General features: G+C 39.7%; 1 protein-coding gene across 2 annotated transcripts in view; it reads right to left on the reverse strand.

Moving 5' to 3' along the window:
- The window catches only part of CDK15 (cyclin dependent kinase 15), a 220,531-nt gene that overhangs the window by 55,097 nt on the left and 153,131 nt on the right, over positions 1 to 12,303 (reverse strand). For both annotated transcript variants that reach the window (XM_063428701.1, XM_063428700.1), the window contains one exon: positions 8,844 to 8,892. In XM_063428701.1, the coding sequence (XP_063284771.1) occupies positions 8,844 to 8,892 (49 nt within the window). The remainder of the gene's footprint in view (positions 1 to 8,843; positions 8,893 to 12,303) is intronic.

A 12,303-nucleotide genomic window follows, 5' to 3' on the forward strand; every position in this document is an offset into this window, starting at 1 on the left:
ACTCATGGGTGGGGGCCGGGGAGGCAGTACGCCCCCCCTTTTGTTATTTAGAGCACCCACAAATCATGGGTGTCCCCTGTCCATTTAATAGCCCCCACTTGCGGGGCACGGTGGGGCCCGGGGAGGACACGATGTCCTCCCCTGTTAATTATTTTAGTAGATGCCCCACCATGGAGGACCTTTGCTAGGTTCCCCTTTATTCGATTCATGGGGGGCGGTTTGGTTTTTTTTTTTTTAGCAGTGAGCAGCCACTGGCTGCTCACTGTTTAGTAGACATACCCCTACCCGCAGCATAGCGGGTAGGGGCATTTGGGAGATTTTTATCTCCCTTATGCTAATATGGAAGTCATATTGACCCTCATAGAATGATATGTGGATGGGGGGAGTTAGGAAATGGCGGCTTCAAATTTCACATATTACAAGGAGGGAGCTGCGAGACAGTAGCCCCCTCCTTGTAATAAACTAAGCGAACGAACAGGTCTTCGTTCATTCGTTTGAAATTTCTATTCATTCATTCATCTTTCTTACGAAAAAAAAGACGAAATTCCCGTACGAATTTCGGACAATAGCGAATGCCCAAGTGTTTAACTGGGCATACGCGAAAATTTCATAGTGCTATCTAGTGTGGGCAGATGGCGATGCACAGGACCTAGGTCTGGGCAAAAAATTAAGTTTAACAAAAAATTTATATGAGGGATCTAGGGGCATTTGGGAGTGACTAGAGGGGTAATTAGATGTAGTAGATTCGAGATGGGGGTTATATTAGATTCCGTAGGCTATCAATAAAATAAATCATATATAGTAAAAAACATATGAGCCTCTCATATTGGAAATAAATCAATAACAATATAACTAATGACACCTAGCCAATGCCACATCAATGTTATTGATTCATTTCCATGGGAGGTTTATATGTTTTTTACTATATATGATTTATTTTATTGATAGCCTCCGAAATCTGATATACGGCTCTATCATAGGGATTCATTTATGGGGATAAGGAGAATACATTTTTTATATATTTTTATATTTATAATCTTTATCGTTATATTAAAGGCATATACATTGTTCATATAGATACAGTTTTTTCTGTTTTCTTTATGCACCTATAGCTTTGGAGCGCTCATACGATATTTTATACATTTAATTTTTTTATTTTAAATCGCTTCCCTGTATGTAGCTGCCATGTCATTTTTAATATATCGGTTACCATTGCTCCAACCTTCTATTTTACGAATTCCTCTAATCCTCAGTATACTGCAGGGATCCACAATCCTCATTAACATACTTGAAAGGACTTCCATTCTCATCATCCACAGGAATACAGCTAAGTTCTTCAATTAATGGGATTAATTATTGGATCATACCTTGAAGTTATTAAGAAGGATAATAGGGAATGCACTTGTCTGTCCTCTGGGATCTGGTTACTTCCAAATCGCTGTATTGGAAGTAACCATTTCAGCTGATTGCTCTTTCCTAAGTTATTTGCATTTATTATTTACTGGAGTCTGTGATATTTAATCAGTGTCTACTTAATTTTATTACTACTATTTATATTGCTGCAGAGGATTATTAAACCGGAATTACCAAAATTCAATAAATTATACTTTCTTAACCCCGTAAGGACCAAACTTCTGGAATAAAAGGGAATAATGACATGTCACACATGTCATGTGTCCTTAAGGGGTTAAAGTGATGGTATCACATTTATTTTTTCACCTGCAGTTGTGTTCCAAATGAAGTTTTTCTCAAAGTATCACAATAGCTATCAGACTGGTCTTTTCAGTATTTGGCTTTTTTTCTTTAGGGCTAAAACCCCTTGTTCTAAGGACAACAACATATTATTGTAGATGTCTTCTCTTTGTCTTATTTGTTTCTCTCTGTAGCCCAACTTTTCCACAAATGGTCACTATATAAGCTCTGACACCCTGTCTAAGAGGTCTACAAAGGGTTAGATGGTATTTATTAGTAACATGGCCTGGATCAGGCTGCATTTGAAGGATGAGCTAAGTAGTGTTTGCCATATGTTTGTAACTGACACAACAGATATCACCTGGTCACTAAAAACACATGTTTTTTTTCCCCTTTTCTCTATAGCCTCTCCTCAGCAGACACACCTGTCCTGGGAGCCAGCACTGGCTGCAACTGATGAGGAGTTTGCATTACAATGTCAACATTTTCCTTAAGCATCTGGACCTACTAGTAGCCTTCAACAGGAACGACTTATTGCAGCTTAGTGCTACATACTAGTGCTGTCACATGATAGCAGACCTCTTAATGTTGTGTCCGATTAATATTAAGTAGGTGATATACTCTACATACTTAATACAACAATGACAATTGGGAACAATTACAATATTTGCTGCTGTAAATGGGCTCCTATCCATTTCCTGTGATATGTAATTCCCCTAGGAATTAGATAAAATATGTCTGTCCAGCAAGCCCTGAAAGATAGACCATGGCACACGCTGAGAAATTTCAGCCAGACAGATGGTGTATAGGCAGGCAGTGCAGGGAATGGATTACCCTGCATAAAGACAGACATTTTGTGCATTTCATTGTGTGCCACAAGTTGCTCACAGTCCTTACATCTTTGCGGTCCTATTTCAGAATATATCTGACAAAATATTTTATCACTTGTGGTCCCATGTCAGCATAACTTTAGGGTGGCATTGGACCGCAAGTGAAATAAATATTTTGTTGGATATATACGCAGGGCAGGGCCGGTGGTTACCGTTTGTGCTGCTCCCCTCCTGCCTGTGTGTAGAATGGCCAAGCGGACTGCAGTCTAAATGGAAGTGCTCACTGAGAGAGCACTACCTATCAGACCAAGTACCAATGAGCAGGTACAGGAGGGGAGGGTGGAGAGAGAAATGGAGGGGCTGAGGGGGAGGGAAATGAGACTTATACAGAGGCTGTGGATGAGGTAAATGAGATACACAGAAACACTGGGCGGAGTGAAATGAGACACATGGAGGGGCTGGGGGAAGAGGAATGAGTAACATGGAGGGGCTGGGGGAAGAGGAATGAGGAACATGGAGGGGCTGGTGGGAGAGGAATGAGACACATGGAGGAGCTGGGGGGAGACGGATAAGACACATGGAGGGGTTGGTGGGAGGGAATCAGACACATGGGAGGGAGAGCAGGGCAATTTTTGCACCGGGCCCCCGTGATTTCTAGTTACACCTCTGAAATTGAACTTCCCCACACTCCTTTTCCTACAGTCCTACTGTCAAGCACTTACTTCTAGTGAACATGGTGAGCCAGCTGCTCAGCAAGTCTGTCCCCCTCCTCTTCGCCCCTCCACCTTCACCTTTTCTGGCATCTGGCACGGAGAATCAGTGGTATAAGAAGGTGGAACACAGGCACCCGGCGTGCGTTCCACCACAAAGAGAGGAAGAGGAGAGACCTGCTAAGCAGCCGGCTCACCTTGTCCCCTAGAAGTAAATCTTCAATTTGGGCGCAAAATGATTTCCTAGAAAATGAAAAAAGACCTGCCGGCGCACTTAGCAAACATTTATAGGACCGCATAGGGTTAAACATGTAGTAAAATATAGTTCATTTGAGCCCACGCACGATTGCTTTAGCACTGCTCAGTTTATGGTCAGACAGGATTGCAAAGCGTCATCAAGTGGCATATACGCATGCTATATGGTGCTCCTATTATGGGCAAGCATGTTGTCCGTGACACAAACTGCATCACGCCCATCCACTGGCCACTCCCACCACTTCACTTTCCCTATTTAAAAAATGCCAGACTTGGCTGGACAGCGATCGGATTCATTATCGTTCTCATAGCTGATAAAATCAATGCCCCTGATTCAGGGTTGTTAAACGACTAATGTTATTCTGCCTCTGGATCACTGTGCTTAGGAATAATAAACTAATACATTAAATAGAAATAAACTAATAAAAGTAATTTTAATCGAAATTTATAGAAATTTTAACACTGAAATAATAATTCTATTTTAACCCCTTAAGGACACATGACATGTGTGACATGTCATGATTCCATTTTATTCCAGAAGTTTGGTCCTTAAGGGGTTAAACCACTCAGTATATTCCCTTTGGCAAGAAAGATAAGTTATTTATAGATAAATAAAGTTGAAAGCATAATCAGTAGGTTAAATGATAAATTGTAATCTAAAAGATTTGTGGCTGAAATAGTTATATTAATTTAAACTAAATTAAATAAATTAAACTAATAAAAAGGGAGATAAATCAAAATGTAAAAACAAAAATAAACTTCAATGAAGGTTCTAAAAGTGAACATAAAATATGATTTGTAAATATAAATCCTTACGCTTGGAGGTGCACCAGGTGCTGTGGTTCTGTGGCCATCAGGGCTGGCCTGTGTACAGGTCATGATGAGGCCATGGCCCCAGGCGGCACTACAGTGGCGGCTGCCCCTGTACACTTTAACTAGCCTGCACGGGCCACCTATTTGCATGAATATATAGCTAATACTACATATATATGCAGTTCCGAGTCCCTGCTGACTTGTCCATTGAAGATTTGACCCAGGTGTCTTACCTTACACCTCCAAGAGAATCAGCCGCAAGAGCATGCATTACATTCTTTGCCACCAGAACATGAGGGAATCTAGGCAGGGAGTGGAGAATAAACATAATTCTAAATTTAAAAAAAACTGTTCTCCCTTTACAGCCCTTATTGAACACCACAAACACACACTACATGCACTACACAGACCCTGCATCCACTACCCACACTGTATATACTACACAGACACTGCACCCACTACACACACTGCACAGACACTGCAAACACTATACAGACAATGGGACAATGACACAAAGGGGGGCTGAGAAGGGAACAATGTCACACTGAGGAGCTGGAGAAGGGGACAATGAAACACACTGAGGGACTGCGAAAGGGGACAATGACCCACTTAGGGAGTGGGAGAGAAAGAGACACATTCGGGGCTGGAGGGAAGTAAGAGACACACAAAGTGCTGAGAGAAAGTAAGACACACAAAGGGGGAAAATAAGAGACACAAAAGGGGCATGTAATTTCACTAAAATTCCAACCCAGTCAAGGGATATACAAGGATATATACAGATTATATAGGGCTACTTCGTCTTTGTATTTCTTCTCCGCCTGGCATTCATAGACTCAAGGCAGAGTCTAAAAGTTAACTCCTGGGAATTGGCTGTGTCTATGGAGGATCCCATAGACTTCAATACATGCGTGATAGTACAGTAATTGGTACCACGTTGGTTCCTGTCGCTTCATTGAAGAGGAGCAGTGAGAGAAAGATGGCGGTGCCCGCGAAGGATAGGTTCAGGTAAGTAATCTCACCTTTACCTGCAAACCAGGACAACTGGACCCCTAACGGCTATGGCACAGTCGGAGTACTTTGCGAATCTGACAGTGCTGCTTTAAGGCCTGGCAGCTGACAGAATTTCAAGGACTTATGTTATACATAATATAAATCAGAGGTATGCAACCTTTGCCACGCCAGATATTGTGGACTACATCTTCCCCAAGATTTAGGAATATGTAGAGAAAATAACCTCAACAGGGTTATTCACCAAAGTGTGAATTGTAAGGAATTTAAAGAGATGACATGGGAATTTATTGTCAATTCAGCTGATATAAAATTCAGTTTGAATTCATTACGATTCTGTGGAAAAAAACTGATCGTTTTCACTGCTTTGCTTTTAACTACACACATAACAGTGCAGTGTTTAATCTTGGCCATAGTGACTTGATCCCGTTAAATTTCACGGAATGTTTTTTGAACAACTAATCATCTTTGGTCTCTTTTTAATAAATCAAACAAAATTATGGTCCAGGCACTCAAGGGTCACTTGTGCAACAAATTTGTTGGAAAAAAAAAATAGGATAAGAAGTGCACTTTTTATCCTGGATTTTCAAACACTTTTTATAATGTTTTTTTCCTCAACAAATCTGTTGCACAAGTGACCGTTGAGTGCCTGGACCATATATTTGTTTGACTCGTGGAGTGGGGTTGGCAAGTCTCCAGGTCTGGCAGCACCAGGACCACCATAAGAGTGTGATTTCACCCTTTTTCTTGATATCTTTTTAATAAATGTGACATTCCATCCTTATATAATCAGGCAGTGTTTTTGCTTCACTTCAAATTGCTTAAACCCCTGAAGGACCAAACGTCTGGAATAAAAGGGAAGCATGACATGTCACACATGTCATGTGTCCTTAAGGGGTTAAAGAGGTCTGCGAGATAGGATACATACCAGTCAAAACCAGAGCATTACTGAGCATGATGAGAGTTTAAATCCATCATAATTTAGGGAACTGACGTTCCTTAGCTCATAATAGTTTAAAACAGAGAATGCCATTAAATTAGTTTTCTACTTGCATGTCATTGGGTTTACAATCTACCAAAGTGATTTAACTTGAAAACCCGTAGAAAACGTGGTTTGGACAGAAACTGCAGATTCTCTCACATGGCAAATGGTTCACAATTGGGAATGTCTCCAGTTTTCTGCTGTTGTCAGATACAAGTTCTTAGCCTTGTTGGCTTTGACAGGCTCAGCTGGGGTTTCTTTTTAAGAGGGATACACAGCCCTCCCTTGCCATCTGTTCATCTGTTTCATGCTCAGCCTAACATATTGTGGTGCAGAGAGTGAGGGATGGGGCACATACTTTTACGGCTGACTGACTGAAGAGACCTGCAGGTGCTATCTTCAGTGTTGTGTCAGGTGATGGGGTGATAGAGGGCCCAGGAGGGACAGGTGTGTGTGCTTAAATGGCTTTAGCTATGTATTGTCTGCCATATGACAATGGGGAAACTTAAAAAACAAACCTTATTTCTCTTTCATTATAAAGACAAAAGTAATTATTATTATTATTAAGTTAGTTATATAGCGCCATCAAATTCTGCAGCGCTTTACAATTCGATACTACTCTAACCATTTCTACATTTTGTGATGAAGCTTTACAAGTAAATAAAAAAAGATTTACTGATTAATATAAATAAATAAAAAATTTCTGAAAAAAATAAAAAATAAAATCAAATATATAGATACTGTTGCGACAGTAATCTACTATGTTAGTAAAACTGCAGTAAAACGTTGTCATCAAGTTTTAAGGTCTGGGTGCGATAATTTGTAATCATTAAAGTACCAGAGTTAAACAAATAAAATATTAAAGGGAAATTATAGTGCCAGGAAAACAGTAATAATGCTAACCCTTTCAGGCACTTACCTGAGTCCAGCGCTGACTCAGCACCGCCCATGCTCCTCCCCTGCCGATGACAGCCGGCCTGGGAGACCTAATGCGCATGCGTAGCAATGGCCGCGCTCGCATTAGGATTTCCCCATATGAAAGCATTATTTAATGTTTTCCTATGGGGATTCCGGTGACGCTGGAGGTTCTGATGCATAGCATGAGGACGTCCAGCGTCGTTTAGACGACCAAAATTGGTCTAAAAACCCGGAAGTCCCTGTCTGGTTGACAGCCACTAGAGGAGGAGTTAACCCTAGCAGGTAATTATTGCAGTTTATAAAATCTGCAATAATTACCACTCTAGGGTTAAGCTTGATGGGAGTCTGCACCCAGACCACTACAATGAGCTGAAGTGGTCTGTGTGCCTAGAGTGTCCCTTTAAGAATAATAAGGTGTGTTTTGGGGGATACAGGCTGTAGGGTGTGTAGAGGGATAGGATCTGTAGAGTTTGTTTGCGAGGGATAAGGGCTGTAATGTGTATTTGGAGAGAAATTGGGTTGGTAGTGTTTGTGTGGGGAGAAACTGGGGTTGTAGTGTGTGTTTGGGGGTGATAGGGACTGGTCTGTGATGGAGGGTGGGGAATTGGGGCTGTTGTGTTTGTGCTGGGGGGACATAAGAAAGCTAACGTGTAATAGTGCTGCTAACATGTGTAATGGTATAATTAAGGTGTTTTAAAGAATTTATTTTGCTTCACATTATGTGAAGGTTAAGAAATAGTTACTGAAGCTAAGCATGGCCCACAACAGGATCAGACTCATTGGCTTAATATGCTTACCTGATGCTCTCTACCAATAACAACAGCCCTGCACTGTCCTACTTAACTTAGATGAGCCAACTGGATTCTCATTGAAGGGCTGAAGCCACGGGCACCAAGCTAAGTTGTCAAACCATTCTTGAAAGGAGAGTGCTAGAGCACTCCTTGCATCATAACCACTATAGCACATTATAGTGGATATGGTGCTTGGAATGTTCCATCAAAGAACGAGTTGTCAAGCAGATGTCTTGTATGTAATTTGGGTCCCTATCAAAAAAGGTTAGGCACCACTAATCTAAAATTAGATGTGCTGAATAAGAAATCCTAGGAAATATCAAAGAGCAGCGCAGATTGCTTGCTTGCAATGGGACCGAAACTGGGAAATTGCTAGAAGGGCTGACAGGGGGTGGAACCCCAAGTGGGTCATTTAATTGTTATCCCCGAGGTCCCTGTAATTCTGATAGAGAAGCAACACTCCCAATTACATAGTGGTAGTGGGACTTTAATAAACCATATTTGGAATTATTTTTTACAACATATTGTGGGGGGATTGCTCTGGGTACAGGGTTAATATGTCACTACTTAAGATTTATACAGCAATTGTGCAGTTTATATATATATATTACTCTAACTTGATTCATAGATGTGGTGTCACAGTGTGATTTATGGAATGTTAGGGTTTATAGTTGGACATACAATGTGGTATAGGGCAGGATTTGGGAGGGGCCATACAATTTTCCCTTTGGCTGAAGGTCCCTGAACTAGCATCCTCCCAGACCAAAATCTATATTGGTGCGATGTGAATCCAGCATGTCGTGAACATTTAAAGCGTATAATATATATTAGTAGTTTGGCTTACCTGTCCCAGACATTTCCAAAAGGTTGACTTTCATATAACGTGACCCATTCTGGATATAAAAGTAAATAAATAAATAAAATCAGTATCACATCTCACAAAATACTAATTTAAAAAAGTTCATAATACAAAACAGACAATAAAAAAAAATGGAACAACTTTTGCATGCATACAGTTAAATGTAAAAATATATATATTTTAATATATTCTTGCATTAAGTAATTGCATACATTTAGTATATACTTGCATTAAGTAATTGCATAAATACAAAATCTATATTTATATGTACTCCATATTCCATGTACTAAAATGCATAAAAATCATATAGTGCTGTACAATTTAGAAAAACACAGAATGTTTCTTTATGTATTACATCAGCTTTCTAAAACCAGTGGAGAAATATCAAGAGGGACAATTGCCCCCCAGACCACTAATATGCAAAGGTTGTGGGCTACCTGCTCACAGTATATTTGGGCGCTGCCAAAATGTCGTTTCATCTGAACACATTTAGGCAGGAAAAAAAAATAGTTTAATCCAAAAACCGAATTTCGTCCATTTGTCCATTTGTCCTCGGGTGAAATTCAGTCATTATTTTCTTTTGAAATTTCATTTGGAAGCACTAAATTCCAACTTGGTCTTGTGTCTATAGGCAACTATTTGGACATTACACTATGAGTACTACTTTAAAAAAATATATATATATATTTGTCTTAGCCATATTTGCTAATGTATGGCTAAGTACATGCTTCCTTAGGAAGCTTCTGAAATATTTTAGAGGTTTTTTTTTCTTACCCATTATTCTACTTTATTTGAGAGGGGCCAGGCAGGATTAACACCTGTAGCATTTACTTTGCACCCGTAGACAATTTTTTACCTCCAAGTTATACTACACCTTTATAGAAAGTTCTTTTTTCTGATCTGTATTTTCACCTAGCCTAAAACAGTTGTTTACTGGGTTTACCTTTTTAGTGAGGGTTTTTCTAGCAGTCTGTTATTTAGGACTATATATCTATAGCCCTCATTGTTTATAGCTGCTCTACCAGGCATGTATGTTTTCTCTCACTCTTTCCAGGGTAGAACATTGTGTTTTGCAGTTTATAATCACTGCACTGTATATTTGTTTTGCCGTTTATAATCACTGCACTGTATATATGTTTCAGTTTATAATCACTGCACTGTATATATGTTTTGCCGTTTGTAATCACTGCACTGTATATTTGTTTTGCAGTTTATAATCACTGCACTGTATATATGTTTTGCAGTTTATAATCACTGCACTGTATATATGTTTTGCAGTTTATAATCACTGCGCTGTATATATGTTTCACAGTTTATAATCCCTGCACTGTATATATGTTTTGCCGTTTATAATCACCGCACTTTATATTTGTTTTGCAGTTTATAATCACTGAACTGTATATATGTTTTGCAGTTTATAATCACTGCACTGTATATATGTTTTAACATGCGCCGCTTAGCCTGGTGTTTATTTGAGGTTCCTTTTTAACTGATCTGCTACTTTAATAAAGATAATTAATAGTTTTTAGCCTTACACCTGTAACCATTCAGACCTTATTGTCTGTTTGGGTCTTCTTTCATTCATGTACTTGCTAAACGGAAGGGAAGCCTGATAAACCACACAGTCTACTATAAATCTTTGCAGTAAGTGGTTAAAAGTCTCCCTCCAACCAAATTAAAATTTAAAATGAGTATACTCCTTTCACTCGATTAGAGTTCACACAGTCAAAACAAAATATACATCTTGTCCATATATGTTGCTTATTTATGTTTTTTTCGTTTTTTTTTCTTCTTTTACATTTGGGTGCATTTCCCTAACAGGAAATAAAAATACTCAGGATAACTAAATGAATTTATAACTTTTCTTCAGTTCTCCATTATTCTTTATTTAGTGAATTAACTTTTTAAGCGCCAGATGAACTGACAATGTATTTCATTTTTCTTTTTTTTTTTTTTTCAATGTATATGTTTTATTGGATTTTACAAATTATAACAGACTTACAGACAGGGGGAAAATAATACAGTACAATACAATAACAAAAGATAAACTGTACAAGGATTAGGAGGTTTAAACATAGTATTACAATGTTTGAGGTAAAAGTTTGGACAGCGACAGATACAACAATACACTACATCGCGGTTAGGTATCTACTTGGTACATCTGCTGTGTCTTACACGGATACTCTTCGGTGGACATTTACAAGGAGGCAACAACTTATTGTGTTACAAGATGCGTGAGTGTAAGCGGCTGTTTGTCAAATGTTGTACACTATAACAATCAAAAACACTTTTAACCTCCTAAGGCAGGTACTCCAGGGGAGTAGAGTGAAGAACAAGAGTACAATGGGATACAAAAGGGGGGAGGATAGGGGAGTGGATGTGGTGCCCAGCATGCTACCCCAAACAGTAAGTTATCAGTACGATTACAATTCTTAGAAGGCCGTTTCTCTGAATGTCTCCCAATCTTGCCATTTGACTAGGAATTTGGCCAGTCCTCCCTGTTTTGCCCATTCTTTTTCGTGGTAGTATGTGGTGTCAGTTCTACGAAGAACCTCTGTTACCGTGGGGCTGGTGGGACTTTTCCAGTGGGTTGCTATGCTGATTTTGGCAGCTAAGAGTATATTAATTACCGCATCCCTTGCAGGCAAAATTTGCAGGTCGTCAATAATGTGAACCAGGTAGCTTTTGGGTGATAATGGGATCTTAATTTTGCAAAGTGAGTGAATGGCGTTTTGTATGTCACGCCAGAAATCACGTATGTCTTCACAGTACCAGAATATATGTTCTAGGGACCCTTCCGCCTTATTACATCTCCAGCACAATGGGGAGGAGTCAGGATATATTTTGTGAAGTCTGCTCGGGACCAGGTACCACCTCATCAGCATTTTTGCGTATGCTTCCCAAAGTGTGGCACAATGCGATGACTTTTGAGTACACGAAATAACATATTCCCATTCATCTATAGTGGGGGCTATACCTAAAGTTTCCTCCCATTTAAGCATGTAGGGCAATTTTGCAAGCTTGTTGATGTCGTGTTGCATTGAGTAACATAGGGAGAGAAACTTACAAGATTGACGAGACATTGTTGCATTGAAGCATTTCCTCCCTAGACTGCCAAATGCCAATGGGTTGATATGTGTGATCGAATTGGAATGAAGTATGTTTTTCAGTCGGATATATAAAAATATATCTCTTGGTGGTAAGCTATATTTCGCCTGCAGTGTTGGAAACGGGTGTAGCCCATTCCTATCAAATAATTTGTGAACATGGGATATACCTAGTGACATCCACCTGTGAGTTGGGAGATCAGGTGAGATACTGGAGAGGGCTGATAGAGGTGCCAGATACAGTGACTCCTCCTTGGACCACAGTGATGTGCTCCACTTTTGCCAAGAATTTAATAAGAATCGGGTTGTTGGGAGCATGGAGGGAGTGGACGGGGAAA

This window comes from Pelobates fuscus, chromosome 8 (assembly GCF_036172605.1).
Source record: "Pelobates fuscus isolate aPelFus1 chromosome 8, aPelFus1.pri, whole genome shotgun sequence".
Taxonomy (NCBI): domain Eukaryota; kingdom Metazoa; phylum Chordata; class Amphibia; order Anura; family Pelobatidae; genus Pelobates; species Pelobates fuscus.